This window comes from Lissotriton vulgaris, chromosome 9 (assembly GCF_964263255.1).
Source record: "Lissotriton vulgaris chromosome 9, aLisVul1.2, whole genome shotgun sequence".
In the NCBI taxonomy this organism is placed as follows: Eukaryota; Metazoa; Chordata; class Amphibia; order Caudata; family Salamandridae; genus Lissotriton; species Lissotriton vulgaris.
The window spans coordinates 253,548,432-253,573,525 of NC_141697.1; the positions used below are offsets into that span (position 1 = coordinate 253,548,432).

A 25,094-nucleotide genomic window follows, 5' to 3' on the forward strand; every position below is an offset into this window, starting at 1 on the left:
GGTTGCACTGCTCTGGAGTAGCAAGAGGGCCCCCACTTCCCATATGTGGCTTCGCAGTCTGGCGTATTGTAATGTGAACTGCGAGGAGTACTCAACTCTTGATCCCAGCTCTCCCCGCCCGATAGACATTTGGGGCCCATATAGAGCATACATTGCCCGTCTACGTAGCGAAGCAAATACGCAAGTTGCCAGTGGCATTGTCCCCATAGGAGTGGGCTAGAAATGTGGTTATAATGTTTGCACTCGTTAGACATGGTTTTTCCTATGTGATATACAGGTCTGTCGCTATGGATTTGGGCTTTCATTGGGAGGGGCGACGGGATGGTTCCAGGAGCGGAGAAGGTTCATGATAGATCACTGTCACTGTGGCCTTGCATGCATATCTTTCCCATTTGTTTCAGGGACCTGGGCTAGTACCACGATATGTCCCCCTTCTTTTTTTTTTCTTTTTTTCCATGACCTTATATGTGCAAATGTGCCTTGCCATTGTACCACTATGTGCATTGTTTATTGACATATATATGTGTAAAACAGAAAATAAAGATTTGTTTAAAAAAGATTGATAAGATGGTTTTAGTTGCGCTGGGAGGCGCCTGGGCACTGCTGAGAAGAAACATCTGCGGTGGGCTACAAGAGTGTAGTCTCAAAGCATGAGACCAGAACTGAACAAGCAACACACTGATCCCACCCTGACCCTGTTGCCTGCAGCACAGCCGCAACAGAGTACCACCTGGCAGAACGTGAGACAGCACGGAGGTCTGCGTTGCAGTGAGTGAGACAGCAGTGAGTGGCTCCTTGCAATCACGGTGGCCCAACCCCGCTGCCTCCTCCATGTGAATGTAACTTCTGACTGCACACTGGTGCAGCGCATCTTTCCCACCGAGTCTGGCGAAAGGAGAGCCTATTCCCCAGCTATGGTGCCTGCCTGAATGGCATGCTCCTACTGTATTCGTTTGGGGACACAAATAAACAGCCCCAGACCACCTAAGCACACAAATATTTAACTGCACTTTCATGAAGCTACACAGTATTCCCTCTAAACGGACTGTAATTCACACCTGGGACTTCTGTTCAACTGAGGGCAACACATCTTGTCACATTACTTATTCTTCATTGTACGACAAGGCCCCACTTGCAGTGTGTTTGGAGTTCCCTGCAAGAGAGGACTAGAATTTATTGCATCTCTGGCCCATATATTTCCAACTGTTGTCGCCTAGATCTGGAAACGATGGGGACAACCCCCGAAACCAATTAACACCCCTGCAATCCCACAGAGGATATTAACGATACCACTCAGACTGTAGACCCCATAAGTCTACAACTTGAAAAAATTTTGGCAGCCATAACAGACACCAAGGCCAACCTTCAGCAGGGTATTGGTACAGTGTCAGTTGGACTTTGCCTACTGCAGGCAGAACACTGTAAATTGACAGATAAGGTCAAAGAAGTGGAAACGTCTGTGAGAGAACTCCACCCTGAATGTTCGACGCTTAGGAGGCAGATGGTTGAGCTGCGAGACAGGGTCCAGCTTCTTGAATGCCAAGCAGAAGATACAGAGGGACACAATCAGCTAAATAATATCAGAGTGGTGGGCCTTCCTGAGGGAGTGGAGGGTGATGATATGGTTCCATACTTGGAATTCTGGTTGAAGTCGGATGAGTCCCAGAGGTCTGTTTACTCCATTCTTAGCACTAGAACGTGCACATTGGGTCCCAGCAAGCCCTCCAGGGAAGGGCAGACCTCCCAGACCAGACTTGACTAAACCGCTACATTATCTGGACAGAGACATAATCCTACAGAGTGCTCGCTCATAAGGCCCCTTTATAGAGGACAATAGCAAAGTGTCAGTATTCCTGGATTTTACGGCAGCAGTGCAGGCTAAGAGTACCTCTTTCCTCGATGTTAAGAGGGCACTCTGCGACAATGGCTTACAATACTCCCTGATGTTTCCCTTCAAACTCTAGATAATACTAGACAAATTTTTGCGGAAATCTGGACCCTGCTTGGAACTGGCTGGAGGCGTGCAAAACAGGGAACCCCCTCCCGTCAGCCCACTCTGGCCTGTTGCATCTAAGCGAAGAACACGAAGCGGACTACACGGGACAGTACGTGGACATTCCTGAGGAGGCCCATCTCCATAGCACACCGAACTAGAGAGTGCAAAAGCCCTCTAGGGGGTTGCAGATATTGTGAAATCACATACATCAGACTTGAGGACTGAGACCCCTTCTGAGCAAAAGCCTTTGCTGTCTGACTCTGGGTCTTCCAGTGGCGATGACATCAGACTTCCTGTGGTGACTCCACAGACAGCGGAGGAACTGCTTTGATATCCTTTGTTGCCTTGGTGTTTTTTGGGGGGGTGTTTATGGGAGGCAGGGGTCTTTGGGGGAGGTTTGAAATCTGCCTGATGCTTTCAGGAGATCTATAGTAGATCTGTGTGTGGCATAGATAAATTACTGAATAGTTCACTGCCCTGTTTAATATGTGCTGGGCTGGCACGGCATTGACCAGGAGAGTTAACTTTGATCTGCCCCTCTTAGAACAACCCTTGCAGGCTGCATAGCGGAGTTAATCATTCAGTTAATGTTTTCGAATATACAGTTTGGATGACCAGCCGTTGCTGCACTGCCTTTGTGGTGGGGAGTATAAAGTTGCAAGATGTTCTTTCTTTTCAGTTTTTTCTTTTCCATTTCCATTTTTGACTTGCACAAGTACCATGCAGCAGCTTAATAGAGAGGGGTGTTGGGGGAGGGGGAAATCGGGAAGATGACAGGAATCTGTCACCAGTGTGACTATTTATGGCCAACCACTGACTGACATTGACCTTCCTGTCCTGGAAAATCTGGGGGATGGTATCAGCATCGGAGAAGTATAATATTCACAGATACCTGAAGCAGCGGAGAGTACGGTTGGCCATGCTGCAAGAAACGCACCTACCTGGGTAGGAGGTTGACCGGCTGAGAAGTAGATGGAGGGGACAGTTGTACGCCACCTTATACCCTATGCTAGGGGTACCTTGATTTGGATTAGGGCAGGGACCACCTTTGAACGTACTCACTCGGTCATTGACAAAGAGGGCAGATATACGTTCCTTGAGGGCTGTCTAATGGGGAAAAGGATAACAAAAGGGAGTATTTACGCTCCGCACAATGATCAGGTGACCTTCTTCCAATCCCTTTCTGGACGTATTGTGGGCTTCTTTACTGACAGGTTACTGTTGGGCGGTGACTAACTATTTGGTAGATGTACTGTTGGACAGTTCCACCACCCCCTCTGCTGGGGTCTCAGGCTTATAAGCTGGCGGAGGGTCTGCGAGACTGGTTGGGCCACTGGGAGATGGCAGATATTTGGAGGACCCAGCATGGGGAAAACCAGGATTACTCCTATTTCTCACACGTTCACAAGCTCCACACCAGAATAGATCACTTTGTGTGTTCTCATAGGCTTAGCCGCCATATTACTAACTGAATATATACACTGCACATTGGGGGACCACAGCCCTGTCTTACTGGGGTTTCGGCTGGCGGGGGAAATCGACCACCATTTTCCTTGTGACGCTTTCGCACATCCTCTGTAGAGGTGTGTCTTTGGCGGAGGTTGATTTCTGGATATTTTGCCCACAACCTTGGTTCTGCATCCATGGGTTTGGTAGAATGAGAGACATTTAAGGTTGTGGTGCGGGCTCATTGCTTTAGCCAGACAATTGGCATTCAAAAAGAGTTGATTAGGGAACTTCAGACACTAAAAGGCAAACTGCACACATTAGATAACACCTTTGGTACACTGAAAATATCAGGAACAATATAATGCTACCCCGGAAAGGCTGAGCTGTCACGATCACAAAGATTACATTGCCAGAGCACCGGATGACGAGGTAAGACCTGGTAGGCTGCTGGTGTGGCTTATGCGACCTGAATCGAGGGGGACCGCCCCTCACTAATATTCAATGAGGGGATGGGCAGCAACTGTAGTTCCCTGTCTCCATTAACACTGACTTTTATAGATACTATAAATCCCTATACATTGCCCCTGCACCTTTGCAACCGGAAAGGAAACACACTCTACTTTCCTGGCGGCTTGCTGTTGCGCAGATTGGCTGAGGAGCAACGGGAGAGCTTGGGGAACCCTGTGTACACGCAAGAAATTAGAGTAGCCATCAAAGAGATCGCAATGGGTAAAACACCAGGCAAAGATGGCCATCCGGCTGAGTTTTACATGTTTTATGCTGGGGACTCTAGCCCCACAGTTAGAGAAATTGTATGCTGAGGCCTTATGAATGAATACTCTTCCTAAGTACACCAGCAATGCAGTGGTTATCCTCTATCTAAAACTAAGCCACAGGGAGCCCAAGGAGGGAGGACCTCCGCCAACGTGCACCCTCAATCGAGAGGGCCAGAATAAATTTACGCACCTATATTTGCAAATGCGCTGATGCTGACTGCTTGTTCTGTTTTACATTTTTCTGTTCTTGATCTTCTTTGTCTAATTAATTTCTCCTGACAGTAATGCAGACCTGTAAGATGTTGTAATGATTATTGGATGTATGTTTTAACACTGCACGTACAGTTGACGTAAAGTGCACAAAGTAATGTAATACTTGCTGTCTGAACTATGTACTGTCAGATTGTGAAGTGAAATCTATAAAATGTCCCGCCCACTCTCCCCCATATTTGTCATTGGCTTGTGTCATTGTCCTTCGTAAATGCTGGCTTCTGATTCGTTAATAGGCTTATTAGTCCCTCCTCAGAATCGCCTTGTCTTCGTTTGTAACCTCCCAAGAGGACTAGCCCTTTTACTTTGGTTGTTACACAGAACGTGTTTTTAGTCAGTAAGTACTATTTTCTTTAATGAGTTTCTCCTACTGCAGGCACAACATGCTTTCCTGCAACATTTAGCGTGGAATGCTTGCTTTTACTTACTGAGCAGCCGGGACAATGGTCGCTTCTTTGAATATTTCTCGCATTTACAAGAGTATGAGCTATTAGCATTGTAATACCGTAAGTCGGAAGCACAGACAGAACATCGAAGAGAGTTGATTCAGGTGTGCAGACTTAACACTAAGTGGGCTATTTAGAAGTAAGGGTGGATGCTAAACACTGAAAGAAGAGTATCAGGTAAATTAATTATTGGAAGGGTAGCATTAGGGAGCCACCGGCAGCAAATCAATAGTAGCATTCATATGGTGTACAGTGCTGGAACGTGTCCGGGAAGGTACACAATACCTTTGCAGAAGGCTGTGTTTTGCAGAGGAGAGAGGGGCTCAAAAATGGCTCAAAGGTCATTTAAGGTGAACGATTGAGCACATTCTGCAATCTGATAGATCCTGTTGGAGTATTGAGGACGGAAGTTGCACATTCGGAGCCATTACCTGTGCATTTAGGACAAGGCTTCACTTAATGTAACTTTGGACAAAGGCTGTGTGCTCAAGATGTCTCATAGAAGCAAAGCCTGCGCATCTGGGGGTTTAAGACTCACCCAAAAGGGCCACAAACAATAGAGTTCCGAACATGAGAGTGTTCCGGGACAGCCAATGAGGAAAGAGAACACGAAGTATCCTGAGAAACCGCTGCAAGAACTGCAGGTCCAGCCGAAGTCTGTAGATGAAAGAAAGCCAAAACCAGCAGATAAGGCACAGTGCAGAACAACTAGGTAAATATGCAAGCAAACATAACACAATAAAAAAAATCATAGACCATAAAAAGCACAAAACCAAGGAGTTTCAGAGTGCCGAAACAAACTAAGAAAAGCATTTAATATTAACCACAATGCAGAGGAAGGCACACACAACAATCCATAAAAAAACATCAGCAAACATAAAATGACACTGTGTTAAAACCAGAACACAAAAAAACAACTGTGCGATATCAGAGAGCAGCATACAGACATGATAAATTCTGACTGAGAAAAGGCAAGGGTCAATATGAAACTAAAACACAGAACCACTGGGAAAACTAAGTTGGAAAAAGCACAAACGTCAACACATAAATACAATTACAAATCAATACAATACAATAAATAGTCCCATAAAGATAGGTGAAGAGCAAAAACCGCCACAACCTAGACGAGTCAAAAAATTCACAAAAACACACAAGGAAATTTGAAAGCACCGCACATACAACCAAAGAGGAGTAAGAAAAGAGACATAACGTAAACCAGATAGGCACCCAGCAAACACACAAAACCCAATCGTTAAAATGATATGCAACCTGCAGGTCTGCATTGCAGAAAAAAACTATTGGAGACCAAAAAGTACTAGCAAACCCAAAAGTCCTGTGGAAATCGGAAGCACGTTCAGAGCCTGGGAAAGAAACATTCCGACAATCTTTAGAGAGCACAACGCACAGAGCGGTGAAGATTCAAGCTCAGTCAGAACTAAAGTAAACAATTAAAAGACAGTGTGGGAAAGGTAGCCCACTGATGTATGCTTATGCCTCTCTATTGTTCACATCTGGAAGTATTAATGCATCATAAACTCATTAAGATCCGCGGACTTACATACAGATTATGACCTGTTGTACCTAGGGACAATTAAGTTCAATGCTAATTCTTAGAATTGTATATACATAAATGTTGTCAAGCACATACATACCCCAAAGAGCAAAAGAACGCGCAACCCCATGAAAAGCAGAGCCACAAACAAATCAAAGATCAACAGCCATAACACAACTCATGTCACCTCGAGTATTTAAATGAAAGACATTTTGTAAACAAATAAAATATTGCAATACTTGCATGTATAAAAATGCCAACAAAGTATTTTATTTAGTATTGGTCTATCTCTCACTCACCTCCTGCTTTTCGCCCTGGCATCCTTACGCTCCTCCATGCTGGGGTTTCAGAATAATGAATGCCACTCTAGGGCTCAAAGTGCAAGAGGGCAGGGCAACTCCCGAAAAGCTGCCTTACAGCCCCATGTGTCTGAGCCGCACATTGCTGCTTGTGTAGACAGTCAGCTGACAAATAGTAAAAACAAAGATGGGACAAGTGCTAGAATATACTATTACTAACGAGCCGGTAGCCGCCATTTTAAAAAGGAAATGGTACCGGCAGTCGCAAAGGTGGATCGGTGCTCAAGATTGTTGTAAGGCACTTTCGAGTTCACGTCAAGAATGTTTTTAAAAAAATCTCAAACTCCATTTACTAAGTATTTAAAAAATAAGTAAGTTCCAAATTAAAATGGTGCTTCTATGAAATGTACGAATTTTTAAAATATTGTTTCTTTACATTTTTAAGAAACTTGAGGTCAGTCCTATTCGTTTTCAAAATAGTTGATGAAAATATTTTTGCTTGTATTGAATTTCAGGAGAAGACTCGTTCCAAAGCCGTTTGTGCCCAAGTAACAAACCTAATAGGGAGCCTGGCCTAGGTTCACTTTTATCCCAGTTGCGCCCCCTGCTGGTGCCCAGTCCAGATAGTGCAAACGAATGAAATACATTCTACAGTTTAAATTAAAGTTCTTATTTTGCAAAATTATTATTCACATGAATCACTCAGCGTGACTGTGCCTTTACAAATAAATAGATTCTAGTTTAAGTGCAAACAAATGCAATACTTCCTCAAGGGCACCGGACCAGACCGACTTCTCTATTTTGAAAAAATAATATAAATAATTAGAGAAGTGGACTGAACTGGTGCTCCATGGCCCCTTTGGCGCCAACTTCCACCATTATTTGTGCCTTTCGAACTTACATGTCAACTTTATAAGCCAAAAATGATGGTGCCATGCGGGAACATCTGAAGGATTTGTAAAGGCTGGATGAGAATGTCCCCTGCATGGTTTACAGTCATGTTCCCCAGGGCACAAGTCCTGAACAAGCATTTGCAATGCAATAGGTCTCGCATCTGCGAGCGTTTGAGCTATTGGCATTGTAAATACCAATGCCTTTTATTTCTGTATTTTAAAAACCTGCAACTGGTGTGTAAACACGCTCTTTGAACTTACAGTTGTTGCTTACGAGAAGCAATGCTGGCAGTAACTACACCTCTTTTACTGCCAGCCGTGCTTTTTGTAAGCAAGGATTATAATAAGTAAACAAGCATCCAAGGTGTGAAAGCTGGGCTTTTATATAGAATAGATTACGCTGGAGCCAAGGTGTAGTTGATTAACTCTCTTTATTCTCGGAGCGCCGGGAAAACACTCTATTAACATCGGGCTCGGCCGCTATCTAAAATGGCCGCCCTTCCGGTTCCGGTCTTCCCGTCCGGGACAAACACTAGACCGTCACCACATATGTATCTCCCCCCTTTAGTACCACCACATATAGAAAGTTCAACGTCTTAGTCTTACTTGATGCTCATCGTAAAGTCTTCAAATTTCTTGGGAGCTCTTACAAGCCTGCCAGCTCTTGTTCTCACCGCTTCTTTCTCTCCTGCTCCACCGCTATCTCTGGGTGTGGAAATGAGTCTCTGTCTCTCACCACCGCTTCCCTGCTCTCGTTCACTTGTACTCCTGTCCGTCTCCTTCACCGCTTGTCTCATGTTACTTTCTCCTCCTATCACATTATCTCTTCCTTCCCATGTGCTGCCAATCTCATTTTCATCTCCTTGTTCCCTTGCTCTGTCTTCACTTCCTCGCTCATCCTCTTCTACTTCCTGGTTCGTCCCTTCTTCGGTTGCTGTCTCCCACTTAAGTATCTTGTTGCACTTGGCCATCCTGTCCTGTGACCACACCTTCCCATCACTCAACAGAGCAGAACGGTCGTACGGTTCGATGACCTTGAGGGGCATCGTGAACTTACTTTCTCCCTTTCTTTTCAACGTTGCTGTCTTCACCCTCACCCAGTCTCCTTTCTCTAAAGTCACCTCTTTAACATTTCGCCTCTTGTTGTAGTGTTCAGTGTACACTTCCTGTGCTCTCTCCAGGTTTCTCTTCACTATTGCCGGTGACCATTTGCTTTGTACCACTAAGTGTTTCCAAGCCATGTTGTCCTTGGTGAACGGTTCTCTACCTCTTAATATTTTGAAGGGACTTTATCCTGTACTCCCGGGTGTGATGCGATATGCCCACAGCATTTTGGGTAGTTCTTTCTCCCAGTCTTGGCCAGCAATGATCGCTGCTTGAATGGTCCCCATGATAACCCTGTTAAACCGTTCAGCCAATCCATTACCTGCTGGGTGGTATATGGGAGTGTGTTTAATCTCTATCCCGTTCCGGGCCATGAATGCCTCCCATTTGGCAGACACAAACTGCGGTTCATTGTCACAAGTTATCACCTTTGGTATTCCTTCCTTCACGAAAATAGCGTTCAGAAAGCTCAATACTGCATCTGTGTCTACAGTTTCTGCCACTTCTACTTCTGGCCGCTTCGAGTACCTGTCCACCATGACAATGGCATACTTCTGTACTCCTTCCCTGTTGAGAATGGGTCCTATGATGTCTATGGATACCATTTCCCACAGGAGCTGGGCATTGGAAATCTTGCCAACGGTGGTCTTACCAATGTCTGTGATTTGTCTGCTCTGGCACACGATTCACATATCCTTACGTACCTTTCCACTTGAGCGTCGATCGCAGGCCACCAGTATGCCTGCTTGGCCAACGCCTTGGTTTTCGTGATACCTTGATGCCCTTCATGCAGAATGGCCAATAAATATTCAAATAACTTCTGGGGTGGAATGACCTTGTCCCCCCTCAGCAAGAACGTGGGATTCTCTCCAATTGACAGCTCTTCTCTCACTTCCCAATACTTCCTCATCTGGCTCTCCAGGTGTCTTTTATCTGGCCATCCGTGACATATCCTTTAATCGATTCCATGGTTTCATCTTGGCTGTAAGCTTCTGTCCATTCCTGTTCACTGATGACCTGTTCCATGGTTTCATCTTGGCTGTAAGCTTCTGTCCATTCCTGTTCACTGATGACCTGTTCCATCTCCTGCATGGTAGCTACCATGTATCCTTCCCATCCCGGAGGTTCTTGCTCCTCCGCACTTTCCTTTGCTGCGGCCCTGCTTAGAAAATCTGCCACCCTGTTTCTGGGTCCCGGGATGTATTCCACCTCATATACATAGTCTAACAGCCTCAGCTTCATATTGGCTATGTGAGGTGTTGCGTGGGCATGTCCGGTCGAGGTCAGTACCTTTACTAAAGGTTTGTGGTCAGTTTGTACTAAGAACTTGGCCCCCCATAGGAATTGGCGGAACCATTCCACCGCCCATATCACGGCCAACATCTCTTTTTCAATTACACTGAACTTTTCTTCATTGGGCGCCAAAGATCTTGACGCGAATGAGATAGTAGAGACTTCTCCATTGTCCAGTTTCTGCATCAGCACCACTCCGAGCCCTCTGTCACTGGCGTCCGTGGTCAATATGGACGCTGCAGCTTGATCAAAGCCCTTGAGCGGTATGGCTTTGCTCATCTCCCTTTTGAGTGTCTCAAATTCTTCTTGCTCCTCCTTGTCCCATTTGAACCCGTTCCTTTCCTTCAGTAGTTGTCTCAGATGGTGGGATTTCGTGGCAAAGTGCGGGATGAATTTGCTGTAGAATTCAGCCATTCCGAGGAACGATCTGACATCTTCCTTTTGGACGGGGCTGGCGCTTCTCTTGTGGCTGCGAGATTGGCTTTCTTGGGCTCAATCCCTTTTTCACTGATTTCGTGCCCCAAGTACTTTACCGATGGTACTCCAAATTTGCATTTTCCCCACTCTGCTGTGAGTCCGTTGTTCCTTAGTATCACCAGAACTGCATGTAGTTTGTCATTGTGCTCATGTTTAGATGTCCCCATCACCAGGATACTGTCCTGGAAGTACTGCACTCCATCCTCTTTCTTGAACAACTTATGCATCAGTTTTTGAAATACAGCGGCCGCTGACGCCAGTCCGAATGGCATCCTCACAAATTTGTAACATCCAAATGGTGTAATGAATGAGGTGAGGTGACTGCATGCCGGGTGCAGCGCTACCTGGTGGTATGCTGAGGACAAGTCCACCGTGGAGAACCATTTTATGTCCTTAGTTTTCGTGAGCATCTCACTTATGCGTGGCAATGGGAACTTGTCAACCAGTATGTTCTTGTTGAGTTATCTGAGGTCTATACATAGCCTCACCTTTCCATTGGGCTTTTGAGCAACCACCAATGGCGATAGCCATTCAGCACTTTCTATTGCCTTTATTACTCCCGCTTTCTCCAATCTCTCTAGTTCTTCTTGTACTGCCTCTCTGCTTCTGAACGGTATGTTTCGGGCCTTGTGGCTTACAGGTTTTGCTCCTTCTTTCAATTTTATCATGTGAGTGAATTTAGTCAATCTCCCTATCTCACCGTTGAACACTTCCGGGAATTCTTTCTTCCATGCTTCTCCTTCGTACACCTGCTCAGTTTCCGTAAGGAACACTTTCTCTATCCCTCCTGGATTGAGTTGTATGCCCAGTGCTCCTTGGTCTTTCCATCCCAGCACTGAGGGGCCCTTCTCCGATACGTACAACTTGCAGTAGGCTTGTCTACCTCGGAATTAAAACATCAGGGAACAATAACCCCGCATCGGTATTCTCTGTCCTGTGTAGGTAACCGGTCTCAAATCCATGGGGTGTAGTTCCTTTCTTATCGTTGCCAGAAATTCTTCTTCCCATATCTTCCTTTGCACAATCGTGATGGGTGATCCCAAGTCCGCCACTATGTCGATTACCACTCCCCCAATGTTCATTTTCAGCACCGGTTTGTTGGACCCTTTGCAGTCCACATCTAGCACTTGGTCCGCTATGTAGAGGACTTCCTCCAGGTCATCCTCGCCTCCTTGCCCTTCTTCTTCGTCGGCACTGATCTGATCGACATACCTGACTGCAGCCCCTCTGGGCTTCCTCCTGCAGACCTTCTCGTAGTGGCCAAATATGCCGCAATACGAGCATTTCGCCCTGAATGCTGGGCATACCTTGTCATTGCCCACGTGTGAGGTGCTGCCGCACCTGTAGCAGCTCATCCTCTTCTCTCCACTCGCCTTCTGTTGCGCACCTGCGTTCGGCTGGTTCCTTTTCGAGTATTGGTTTCTGGATGGACCCCCTTGTTTCGGTCTGTCTCCTTTGCTGTTCACCATCACTCTGCACATCGTTTGTTTGCTCCCTTGCTCCTTCCTTGCTGCTTCCGCACATCGCTTGGACAATTCTGCCTTCTTCACCAAGGTCCACACTTCTTTGAGGGGTGTGTCACCATTCACCCATAATTTTTCTTACACCGCTGCGTTCGATGTGTGCATAATGATTTGGTCTCTCACCAGTTCGTCATGTAGGTCTCCGAACTTGCATGTCAGTGCCAGTTTTTGTAGTGCTGCGACATATTCATCAATCGTCTCACCGCTCTCCTGCTTCCTCTGGAAGAAATTGCATCTGTCTATGGCCACACATACGACCGGTCTGTAGTGCGCACCTATATCTTCTATCGCGTATTGGAAGACATCTGTGTCCGGCCTAGTGATCTTGACTATGTTATCATACACTCTTAGTCCTTCCAGTCCCAAGTTATGCAGGAGAATCTTCTTCCTCCTTGGACTGGAGAATTCTGCATCACCTTCCTCTTCTAATGCCGATAGGTAGTTGAGAAAGTACCTCTTCCAATCTTCCCATGGCATCGTGGGGTCACCTCTCTTGGGCAGGAACCGCACCATGCTGGTGAGTGAATTTGGGGGAGTCGCCATCCTGTTGTTGCCCCTTGGTGGAACTAGGGCTTGCCCGTTATTATTGGGTACACTCCCCTGTGCTTGCTCTTCCTCTCTCTCACCTTCCTGAGTATGGCTGCTGTCGTCGGTATCTGCCTCTTCTCGGGCGTCCAGGTTTGCTTTATTTCTGACTCCTCAGGAGTGGAGCAGGCTCTTCCTCGCGTAGGTCGCACACGCGGCGCGTATTACTGCCGTATGCCTCTGTTCCCGCCTTTTGTGCGGCCGCCCACGGTTACTCTTGTGACTCTGAGAGTGGGGGCATAGCCTGGCTCTGGTTGCCTCTTCTCCTCCTCAGCCTCAGACTTCTCACTTCTGGGCTCGGGTAATAGAGTTGCTTTGCGGTCTTTAGGCGCTATTGGTGCCACCTCCGACTGCTCTGTTTACACCAACAGGTGTGTGTAAGGTGCTTTATATCCTTATGTACCTTTGCCCGATGGCCTGCTCTCAGTGATGCCTTTGCCACGCTCCTAGAACTGGTTGTACACGTGGGTTGGCTCCCCTTTCTCCTTCGTTTTCGCTTTTCTGTCACCGTGTGGTTTTGTATGTGGGTCGTCACACTTCCTATGCATCCCGCCTCGTCGCCATTGTGAAAGCGCCGCTCTTATATATGGAATAGATTACGCTGGACACAAGGTGTAGTTGATTAACTCTCTTTATTCTCGGAGCACCGGGAAAACGCTCTATTAACATCGGGCTCGGCCGCTATCTAAAATGGCCACCCTTCCGGTTCCGGTCTTCCCGTCCGGGAGAAACACTAGACCGTCCCCACACAAGGACGCAGTAGAAGTGCATAAGGTAAACTGTGGGAACTGTGATGCTATGCCACATCGCCTCCCTATGTTCTTGGCATAGTTTTTATGGTCTGAAGTCATTAATGTTAGCATGTTTCCTAGGAGGTTGCTTAATGCAATAAATGATTAATGTACAATACTTTTATGTAGGGCTGTTTCATGTTATACATAAGTGCTTCCAGAGTCCCTTGGGCAAATAGTGAACTCCGATTTTGGAAAACTTTTTTTGACCACAACATGGTGGGGCAGAATAGACGGGGTCCATTCACAATTGCTGCATATTTTTGTTTGACCTAAAAAGCATGTTTACACACGGGACTGTGATGCTGCATAAAATAACCTTTTGAAGACGAATGAAGGCCTGGCTTTTTTAAGTTGATGGCAGCCCTTCAATTTGTGGCATACGGAGTAAATACTAGGTTAATGAGCCATGACCTTTAGATCGCTGCAGATATCAGCGGCGAGCAACAACTCGTTCCAATCTACAGCAAAGCTGCAGCTGTAAAAATAATTGTAGACTGAATACCACATCTGGAAGACAGGCCATGCTTGCCTAGGCAAGACCTCGAAATTATGTTTTGATGTCAGTGAGGCACTAACTACTGTAAGCCAACGTAATATATTGGAGCTAAATGTATAGCAGTAAGTACAATTATAGCTTTATTAAGGAAAGTTTTGCAGTTTCTCCTACGCAGTTTCTTTGCAGGATTTCTGCTAGTTTGGGAAGCTGAAATATATGTGGGCTGTCTTGCTGGTCTGCAGTAACTTTGCTGAGCTGATTAATCGTAACGTGCAAATAAGAAAATTACCAACCCCATAGGGCCTCACACACCACTGTCTTGTTAGATGTTAACGCACCTCGCAATCGCTGATCTCAGTCCTTTGGAAGAAAATTATGCACCTCGTTTTCCCCCAAAAAAAGTGCACTAGACAGAGAGCGAGGGTGGGCACCCTTATTAAAATGAAAGATTTAGCAGATGCAACTGCGGACTCCACAGCCTACGAGCCAGAAACGGTTCCTATTGCTGTTTAATACAAAGCTTTTGCGTGCCATTATCGCACGTGAAAACATACATTGTATGCGGCAAAGCTCAATCTCTGGATTTAATGATTGCTCTTGCCAAATCCCTTTGGTTTAAAAAAAATAAGAGCCAATCGGAGTATCTTTCTGTCCTATAGCACTGGGGAAACCTTATGGATAAATTGTAACAGTCACAATAACAACAAGGAAAAGGTGCAGTAACACAGGCTGTTACTAGGTGTCCCTGTGGGTGTAGTGCCTTATGTTCATAATAGAGGTTTGTTTATAACTCCACAGGAACACCTAGTTGTTGTGCCTGTGGTAGTGCACCCTTTTTTTGCTTTGTAGATGGGGGAGACACAGCGCCGAAGCCGAAGGAGTTGTGTGCGTGGGAACATACATTTAGTAATAGCGAAAGATGATGCTTTTGAGAAAATGAGAGACATGGCTGATGGCAGCAGTGGGATGTGAGGAGGGCTGCGGTATGCTTTTGCCTGACAGATCCGGTATTCTGGTAGTTGGCAATGTCTTTCTATGTAATAAAAGTGCGCCACAGTCATCCTCATGAGCTGCCTGCAGCAGTGTTACCGAGAACTCTGCAGTCACGAAGTCTGTATGCTCAGGTGTTTTGTGCGTTACTGTGTTAACTTCATTTGGGTTAGGGTGCCTTCACTTAGAGCAAGGGGGAAGCTGCAGGTAGTTGTACGGACACACACAAACCACCATCTCGTGCTGCAGTCATTATGTTCTCGGCTAGGACACTGTTCATTCCGAACCTGGACTCTGGAGCATGTATCACACAACACAAGCCCACTTTATCAACCCACAACAGGCATGCAGGAAGCGTGAGCGAAGGGTCCCTTTTATTAATAAAAAAAACCAACGCTTTAAGTGCGGAGGAGTGGAAAAACAAAGAAACAATTGACAGCGCGGTGCTCATGACGAGCGCCGTGCTGAATATGTAGGAATAACAGCACGGCGCTCGTGACGAGCGCCATACTCATTATGTATGCAAATAAGCATGTTATGCTGCAACTCAGCATGCCGGCCTGCAAAAAATGTAAAAGAAAGTTCCCCTTAAACACACTTAAAGCACAAAAGTGGACGAAAACAGTATTTAGGCACTGCTGCTTCCGGACTACACAGAAGAAAACGGAGGTGACGTATCGGACCACCTGTAGGAGAGTAGGGTCTGCAATCCTATGGTCACCCAGATTTTTTGCTTTTGTTTCACTGGTTTACGACTTTCTCTGGCTGTGGGCCTGCCAATCAGACCCACAGCCTAGCTGTTCTCTCGCTAAATTGATGTGTACCTTAGGTGCATTACCCAATTGGAACTGGGCCACCTTGTCAGACCCTGTAACTCAGGGCATCGGCGTACCCAGGGCCTACCAGGGGCTGAAGCATGTATTATGCCACCCCTGGATGGCCATCTAAATCTGACACAACTGGCTGAGCGACAGCTGGGGCAACGTGGCGTACTCGCCCTTTGCTTTAGGTATAGTATACCTATATCTAACCCTCAAATGGACACCCAAATTCCTATCAGCCACTCCTATGGCAGGCCTTGACAATCCTGAAGGCAGAGTGCATGGAATCGTGTGAATTGGGCTCTGGCACGAGCCGAGCCCGGTTGCAGCTTGCGGAACCAAGACCCAATGGCTGTTCCATGATAACGCGTACCATATTGATAACTTCGGTATCGCGTTATCAAGACATGTCGAGTAAGGTGTCATACGAATCGGGATGCTGACCCCTCACCAATGCTGGCGACGGGGTTATCATTCCACCCTTCTAGAGGGACACGACATGTACGTAACTGTGAACCCCGGTTAAAGTTAACTGAAGCCTCAGCTCCATAAAATGGACGCTGCCACCACAGACACGAGTCTGACCTCCTGCTGCTGGGAGTCCTTCCAGCGAGGAGAGCTTGGACAAAGGGTTTCCTGTCCGGGGCGGTGCTCGCACCATCCCAGACAGGGTTTTGTGTATCCTGGGTAGGCAGGGCTTTACAGGAAGGTGACTGCGGAGTGGCACCCCGGTGCTCACTACGCATCTGCCGGCTAGAACCAGTTCCAGGGGCACACCAGCCCCTGACCTGGGGAAAGTCCGGCATGGGGAGAGGGGTGTAACCACCCCCCTTCCTGGTCCCACCCCTAGGGCAGGACCTAGTCGCGTACCCACCCCTTTCTTTAGGATAAAGGCAGGAGCGGGGACCCTTCCAAATTAGATCATCTTTGAATCAAGAACTACTTTCTACGAAAGGAAACTCAAGACTCTTCTCAAGATTTCTCCCTTGTGACTAAGGAGTAGTCACCCTGCATCCGCAGGCACCATCTAAGAACTCTGCAGTTTGCTGCACGTACTTCCTCAGGAATCCGACTGCCCAGCTCGACGAGAACCGGCTTCCCTGGCACCTCTGACTTCTACCCACATCGTCAGCTCAGCTGAGATCCGTGGGTGCGACGAGACCTCGAGGGACCGGCCATCATCAGAACCTGCCCGATTTCTAAACCAGCACGCCACTGAGGGATCCTCTGGTGAGTGCTCTGGGGTCCGAGAAGCCCCGACCATGAGCGGCTCCAGCACCGAAGTACAGCCTCCCAGCATCTCCACGATCTGCGTGGGGCCCTTCTGCTTTTGCTGCTCACCACGTTGTCTGGCTACTAGCCCGCTGGCTTGTGGCTTTCTCGACGACGCCCGACAACAACACTGCTGGTCTGGTTGCTCCAGACTGACCTTTGCTCCCTTCTGAGAAAGGAGTACCCCGGACCCTCCTGGTCCACTCAAGACGCCTTTTTAGGTCCACCACGTGGCCCTGAATTTGCCAAGGCTTGTTGCCCCAATCCTGGGCCCAGCGACGCCGACAGCTTCAACCTTCGTGGGACAGCTCGCACCTCCAACCTGGTCGCCGACAACGCCTCCTGGTCCGTGAGACTGCAGAGCCTAGCGTCGCCCACTCACCTAGTCGAGGTGACGATCATCCGGTGCCCTCCTGGTACCCTCTGACTACTGGCTAGTAGTTACGAACTTGGTCCCCTCTGCTTTCAGGTATCATCCATCTCTGATCCAGGCTTGGATCTCTACGAACTATCTCCACTGGTCGCCGGCCAGCAACTCCTTCCTTCCGGCTCCTGGTTTGTCAGCGAAGACTCCCGACGTCTGTACAAGACTTATGCAGCCGCAGCCCCTGGGCTAGGTAACTTCAGCATTTCGGTGCCCGCATAGCCTCCTTAACTAAGGGTCCCGAGGTCCTCTCGCTTCCGACTTGCCTTATCGGGTCCGCCCGAGAACACTAAACTTTCCGTGCCCTCGGGCATTTGTATAGATTGTGCACTTGAAGTATTTTCCTAAGAGTTTTGTTGTGTGCTTAGTACCCTGTCCTCATAAAGAGTACAGGGCTGTTGTGATTCTAATAAATACACTGTTTATTTTCATAACACTTGTGTGGTGTCCTTTCACTTGGTGTTCAAGGGGTATGTGATGGTATAACAGCTGGCTTAACACGCCCTCTAGAGTTTAGCCCGAAGACTGCTCGTATCCACGCTACTAGGATAGCTGGTCTAAGGTTGACTTACAACCAATCACCATAAGGGTCGTTTGGACTGATGCATAGTGATCACTAGAATAGTGAGCACTGCATATCAGGCCAACTTCTCACATTGGTGAGCAGCGGTTGGGATTTGAGCTTGCTGTTGTTTTACCACGCGTATCCTAAGAATATCTTGTGAAAGATCGCATAAGTACTCCAGGTACATATAACTTAGCTTAGAATACTGAGTTCTACTGAACCAGCTGTTGTAGCTCCTCAAGGCTTAGCACACCTTGGCTACAACTCTTAGCAAGGGATCAGTAGGTAAACATATAGTGTAGGTAGGTGCATCACTTACACCACACTAGAAGCAGCATGTCAGACAAAGGAGGAAACTCTGAGTCTCCCCTTGTGTCAGTCGACCATCCACAGGTCATGTCCAGATATGCTGCACTTAGCTTCCAAGAGATGCGACAGATCTGTACATCTCGGAAGCTAAAACAGGGTGCAAACCCTACCATTCCGTTTCTGATTGGTCTCTTGGAGACTTATGATGCTAGGAGGGCTGGTAACACAGACCCTTCTCATCCAGAAGGGAATATGCCCCCCCTCGAGGGAACCCTAGGTGACCCTGACTTTATCCATCTCTCCGCAGAAGGTGAAGAGGAGGACGAGGATCCAGAGACATCTGGGGACGAGGCAGACAAAAGTCCAGCAGTAGTTAGCCAGCTAACTAGGGACAACTTAAGCAGGCACAAAGGTGGTACTAGGAGACCCCTGGGGCCCCTCTCCGGCCAGCTTAACATTGGGAATGGACGAGTTAGGTCTCTGTCGAGAGGCTCTAACAGATCCGTTCGAACCAATGGCTCTCGCGCCTCTTCTCGAAGAGGGATGACATCCCCTCTGAGGAGAGTGTACGAAGCTAAAGAGCGGGAAGTCAATCTGAGGATCGAAAGGGAAGAACTTGCCCTGGCCAAAGAAAGACTCGCCTTCGCTAGAGAGCAAGAATTGAGTGGGAAAAACCCCACTGGTGGCAGCATTCCCCCAAGGGAAAACAGGAGTTTAGACACTAGGCACCTGAGTAAGATAGTGCCCCCCTTTAAGCAAGGGGACGATATCCACAAATGGATTACTGCTTTGGAGAGGGCCTGCACTGTACAGTGCGTCCCCCAGAGTCAGTGGGCAGCTATCTTGTGGCTCTCCTTTGAAGGTAAAGGTAGAGATAAGCTCCTCACTACTAGAGCTGAGGATGCTAACGATTACCAGGTCCTGAAGAACACACTGATTTATGGGTTCGGCCTAACCACTGAGCAGTACAGGTTGCTGTTCAGGGATACCCAGAAAACTCAGTCTCAGGACTGGTCTGATTTTGTCGATTGTGCCACTAAGGCTTTGGAGGGCTGGTTGCTGGGCAGTAAGGTTACTGATTACACAGGATTGTATACTTTGATCATGCGAGAACAGATTTTAAACAATTGTCAGAACCAGTTGTTGCATCAGCACCTTGTCGACTCGGATCTGACCTCTCCCCAAGAATTGGGAAAGAAGGCAGACAGATGGGTCAGGACAAGGGTTAAGCAAAACCAGGGCCAGAACCAGGGTGGTCAGAAGAAAGCAGACCAGAAGGGTAAAGATTCTAAGGGTGAACAAAATGACCAGAAGTCTTCGACAGGTCCCCAACAACCCAAAAAAGGGGGGGTGGTCAGGCTTCCCAGAAAAAGAAGAATCAAGAAGGCCAATGGAAAAGGTGGTGCCAATACTGTAAAAGTAAAACTCACTGGTTTAGTGAGTGCACCAAGAAAGGAGGGCAGACTCCATTCTACTGCAGCCCCTAAGGCACCTGTGCCCCCTAGTACAGCCAGCAGTAGTAGTGCGCCTCCCAAGGGACTAGTTGGGTTAACCTTGGGTTCTGAGGGGTGTGACAACCTAGTTGGCACACTCACTCAGGCTGTCCTTGTCTGTACAGGGGATGTGGATATGTCCCCTGATGTCAGTCCCAATACTTTGGGCAAATACCGACAGACACCTTTAATAAATGGAAGAATGGCTTAGGCCTATAGGGACACTTGTGCCAGTGTCACCATGGTGACACCTAACTTTGTGGACCCTGGACAGATCATGCCAGGTACAGATTTCCTGGTGACCAATGCCAGCAACGTCACTACCAGCCATAGTATGGCGATTGTTGCTTTCTCCTGGGGAGGGGTAAATGGCCAGAAAAAGGTTGTTGTTAGTTCAGACCTCCCAGTGGATTGTTTGTTGGGCAATGATTTGGAGTCATCACAATGGTCAGAAGTGGAGCACAGGACTCACATGGAGATGTTAGGCTTGCCAGCACACGTGCTTGCTGTGACTAGGTCACAGGTCCGAAGATGCCCCACTGAACCGGTGCTGGATCCTGGAACAACGGACCAGACACCTCCCAAGAAGAAGAGCAGTCGGGTTAAGGCATCGCCTTCCTCCTTGCCCCAGGTCGAGGATCAAGTATCAGAGGAGGCTGACCTCCAGGAATTGCGGGAAACTGAACCTAAAGAACTCGAACTTGATCAAGTTGAGTTTCTGGGCTCAGGGGGACCCTCACGAGAAGACCTGGGGAAGGACCAGTTAGACTGCCCTTCCCTTGAACCCCTCAGACAGCAGGCTGCTGCTGAGGCTGCTGGGAACGCCACAGGTACCCACAAGGTATACTGGGAGGATGGACTCCTGTACACTGAGGCAAGAGACCCCAAGCCTGGCATGACCAGGAGGCTGGTTATCCCCTTGTCTCAGCGTGGTTTCCTTCTTACCTTGGCCCACGAGATTCCCTTAGCAGGACACTTAGGCCAGACGAAGACGTGGGACAGGCTTGTCTCACACTTTCACTGGCCCCACATGAACGAAGATACCAAGGAGTTTTGTCGCTCCTGTGTCACTTGCCAAGCCAGTGGTAAGTCAGGTGGCACAACAAAGGCCCCCCTTATACCAATGGCTGTGGTGGGGGTGCCCTTTGAACGAGTGGGGATTGACATTGTCGGTCCAATGGAACCACAAACAGCATCAGGGCACAAGTTTATACTGGTGGTAGTGGATCATGCCACCAGGTATCCTGAAGCTATACCCCTTAGGACCACGACAGCACCTGTTGTGGCAAGAGCCCTAGTTGGAGTGTTCTCCAGAGTGGGCTTCCCTAAGGAGGTTGTCTCTGACAGAGGTGCAAACTTCATGTCGAGCTACTAGACTACTATGTGGAAGGAATGTGGTGTCAACTACAAGTTCACTACACCCTATCACCCACAATGCAATGGGCTTGTTGAAAGGTTCAACAGGACCCTGAAAGGGATGATTCACGGACTACCTGAAAAGCTCCGGCGTAGATGGGACGTCCTGATTCCCTGCCTTTTATTCGCTTATAGAGAAGTCCCACAGAAGGGGGTTGGCTACAGCCCTTTTGAACTTTTGTACGGACATCCTGTAAGAGGACCCCTGTGTTTGGTGAAGGAAGGATGGGAGAGACCTCTCAAAAAGCCTGCAACCAGCATAGTGGACTTTGTGCTTGGCCTCCGCTCCCGGATGGCTAAGTACATGTAGAAGGCATCCGAAAACCTTAAGGCCAGCCAAGAACTCCAAAAAGCTTGGCATGACTAGAAGGCTGTCCTGACTGTTTATCAGCCTGGACAGAAGGTGTGGGTGTTGGAGCCGGTGGCCACAGCAGCACTCAAAGACAAATGGTCTGGGCCCTACACCATCCTGGAGAAAAAGGGAGAGGTCACCTACCTGGTGGCCCTTGAAACTCCCAGGAGCCCCCACAGGGTGCTCCATGTCAACAGGCTCAAAGCGTATGTCGACAGGAAGGACAAGAGCTTGCTCATGGCCATAGATGAGGGACAGGAGGAAGAGAGTGACCCTCTCCCAGACCTGCTCACTCAGAATCCTGATGATGGATCAGTGGACGGTGTTGTCTTTTGTGGCAGCCTCTCTGAACATCAACAGAAGGATTGTAAACAGGTTCTTCAATCCTTCCGGCATATGTTCTCTCTAACACCCAGTCAGACCAATTGGTGTACCCACGAGGTTGACACTGGTGACAGCTTGCCCGTCAAGAGTAAAATCTACAGGCAGCCCGATCACGTTAGAGACTGCATCAAGACTGAAGTGCAGAAAATGTTGGAGTTGGGAGTCATTGAACCCTCGGATAGCCCTTGGGCTAGTCCCGTAGTTCTCGTGCCGAAGCCTCACACCCAGGGTGGTAAGAAAGAGATGAGGTTCTGCGTAGACTACAGGGGTCTCAATGCAGTCACTAAGACTGATGCCCATCCAATACCAAGGGCAGATGAGCTTATAGATAGATTGGCTTCTGCCAACTACTTAAGTACGTTTGACCTGACAGCTGGGTATTGGCAAATCAGGTTAGCTGAGGACGCCAAGCCCAAGACAGCATTTTCTACCCCTGGTGGGCATTATCAATTTGTGGTAATGCCCTTTGGTTTGAAAAATGCACCTGCCACCTTCCAAAGGCTGGTGAATCACGTTCTCACTGGGCTGGATGACTTCTGTGCGGCGTATCTTGACGATATTGCTGTCTTTAGCTCCACCTGGGAGGATCACCTGGTCCACCTGAGGAAAGTGTTAGAGGCTCTGCAAGCAGCAGGCCTCACTATCAAGGCCACCAAGTGCCAGATAGGGCAGACACAGGTTGTATACTTGGGCCACCTTGTAGGTGGAGGCCAAGTTCAACCACTGGAGAGCAAAATACAGTCAATCAGGGACTGGGCTCCTCCAACCACCCAGACTCAGGTTCGAGCTTTCTTGGGCCTGACTGGTTACTACCAAAAGTTTGTCAGAAATTATGGATCAATTGTGACTCCACTTAATGAACTGACAAGTAAGAAAATGCCAAAAAAGGTTCAGTGGACAGCGAGCTGTCAAAAAGCATTTGATGACCTAAAACAGGCGATGTGCACGGCACCTATCCTCAAGAGTCCAGACTACTCCAAACCATTCATTGTCCAAACAGATGCTTCTGAGTTGGGTGTGGGAGCTGTTCTATCTCAACTGAATTTTGATGGTAATGACCAGCCCATTGCTTTTATAAGCAGACGGCTGACCCCCAGAGAGAAAAATTGGTCAGCTATTGAGAGGGAGGCCTTTGCTGTGGTTTGGGCCCTGAAGAAACTGAGGCCATACTTGTTTGGCACTCATTTCAAGATTCAGACCGACCATAAGCCCCTCTTATGGCTAAATCAGATGAAGGGTGAAAACCCCAAACTGCTTAGGTGGTCCATTTCCCTACAGGGGATGGACTTCACAGTGGAGCATAGACCTGGCACTGATCATGGCAATGCAGATGGGCTCTCCAGGTATTTCCACTTAGAACAAGAAGACTCACCTGGTCAAGGTTAGTTTATTGTCCCAACGTTTGGGGGGGGGTCATGTAGGAGAGTAGGGTCTGCAATCCTATGATCACCCAGATTTTTTGCTTTTGTTTCACTGGTTTACGACTTTCTCTGGCTGTGGGCCTGCCAATCAGACCCACAGCCTAGCTGTTCTCTCGCTAAATTGATGTGTACCTTAGGTGCATTACCCAATTGGAACTGGGCCACCTTGTCAGACCCTGTAACTCAGGGCATCGGCGTACCCAGGGCCTACCAGGGGCTGAAGCATGTATTATGCCACCCCTGGATGGCCTTCTAAATCTGACACAACTGGCTGCGCGACAGCTGGGGCAACGTGGCGTACTCGCCCTTTGCTTTAGGTATAGTATACCTATATCTAACCCTCAAATGGACACCCGAATTCCTATCAGCCACTCCTATGGCAGGCCTTGACAATCCTGAAGGCAGAGTGCGTGGAATCGTGTGAATTGGGCTCTGGCACGAGCCGAGCCCGGTTGCAGCTTGCGGAACCAAGACCCAATGGCTGTTCCATGATAACGCGTACCATATTGATAACTTCGGTATCGCGTTATCAAGACATGTCGAGTAAGGTGTCATACGAATCGGGATGCTGACCCCTCACCAATGCTGGCAACAGGGTTATCATTCCACCCTTCTAGAGGGACATGACATGTACGTAACTGTGAACCCCGGTTAAAGTTAACTGAAGCCTCAGCTCCACAAAATGGACGCTGCCACCACAGACACGAGTCTGACCTCCTGCTGCTGGGAGTCCTTCCAGCGAGGAGAGCTTGGACAAAGGGTTTCCTGTCCGGGGCGGTGCTCGCACCATCCCAGACAGGGTTTTGTGTATCCTGGGTAGGCAGGGCTTTACAGGAAGGTGACTGCGGAGTGGCACCCCGGTGCTCACTACGCATCTGCCGGCTAGAACCAGTTCCAGGGGCACACCAGCCCCTGACCTGGGGAAAGTCCGGCATGGGGAGAGGGGTGTAACCACCACCCTTCCTGGTCCCACCCCTAGGGCAGGACCTAGTCGCGTACCCACCCCTTTCTTTAGGATAAAGGCAGGAGCGGGGACCCTTCCAAATTAGATCATCTTTGAATCAAGAACTACTTTCTACGAAAGGAAACTCAAGACTCTTCTCAAGATTTCTCCCTTGTGACTAAGGAGTAGTCACCCTGCATCCGCAGGCACCATCTAAGAACTCTGCGGTTTGCTGCACGTCCTTCCTCAAGAATCCGACTGCCCAGCTCGACGAGAACCGGCTTCCCTGGCACCTCTGACCTCTACCCACATCGTCAGCTCAGCTGAGATCTGTGGGTGCGACGAGGACTCGAGGGACCGGCCATCATCAGAACCTGCACAATTTCTAAACCAGCTCGCCACTGAGGGATCCTCTGGTGAGTGCTCTGGGGTCCGAGAAGCCCCGACCCTGAGCGGCTCCAGCACCGAAGTACAGCCTCCCAGCATCTCCACGATCTGCGTGGGGCCCTTCTGCTTTTGCTGCTCACCACGTTGTCTGGCTACTAGCCCGCTGGCTTGTGGCCTTCTCGACGACGCCCGACAACAACGCTGCTGGTCTGGTTGCTCCAGACTGGCCTTTGCTCCCTTCTGAGAAAGGAGCACCCCGTACCCTCCTGGTCCACTCAAGACGCCATTTTAGGTCCACCACGTGGCCCTGAATTTGCCAAGGCTTGTTGCCCCAGTCCTGGGCCCAGCGACGCCGACAGCTTCA

At 48.4% G+C, this 25,094-nt stretch overlaps 1 protein-coding gene across 3 annotated transcripts in view; it reads right to left on the reverse strand.

Moving 5' to 3' along the window:
* Positions 1-6,955, reverse strand: part of ABCD4 (ATP binding cassette subfamily D member 4) — a 214,238-nt gene extending 207,283 nt beyond the window's left edge. The window contains exons 1-2 of one of the 3 annotated variants that reach the window (XM_086937481.1): positions 6,789-6,955; positions 5,476-5,594 (exon numbers count right to left, since the gene is read on the reverse strand). In XM_086937481.1, coding sequence (XP_086793607.1) covers positions 5,476-5,594; positions 6,789-6,826 — 157 coding nt within the window. In that variant the 5' untranslated portion in view covers positions 6,827-6,955. Of the gene's footprint in view, positions 1-5,368; positions 5,595-6,788 lie in introns of those variants that run through there. The other 2 variants (XM_086937482.1, XM_086937483.1) reach the window with 2 other exon arrangements.
* Between the last annotated feature and the right edge of the window lie 18,139 nt (positions 6,956-25,094).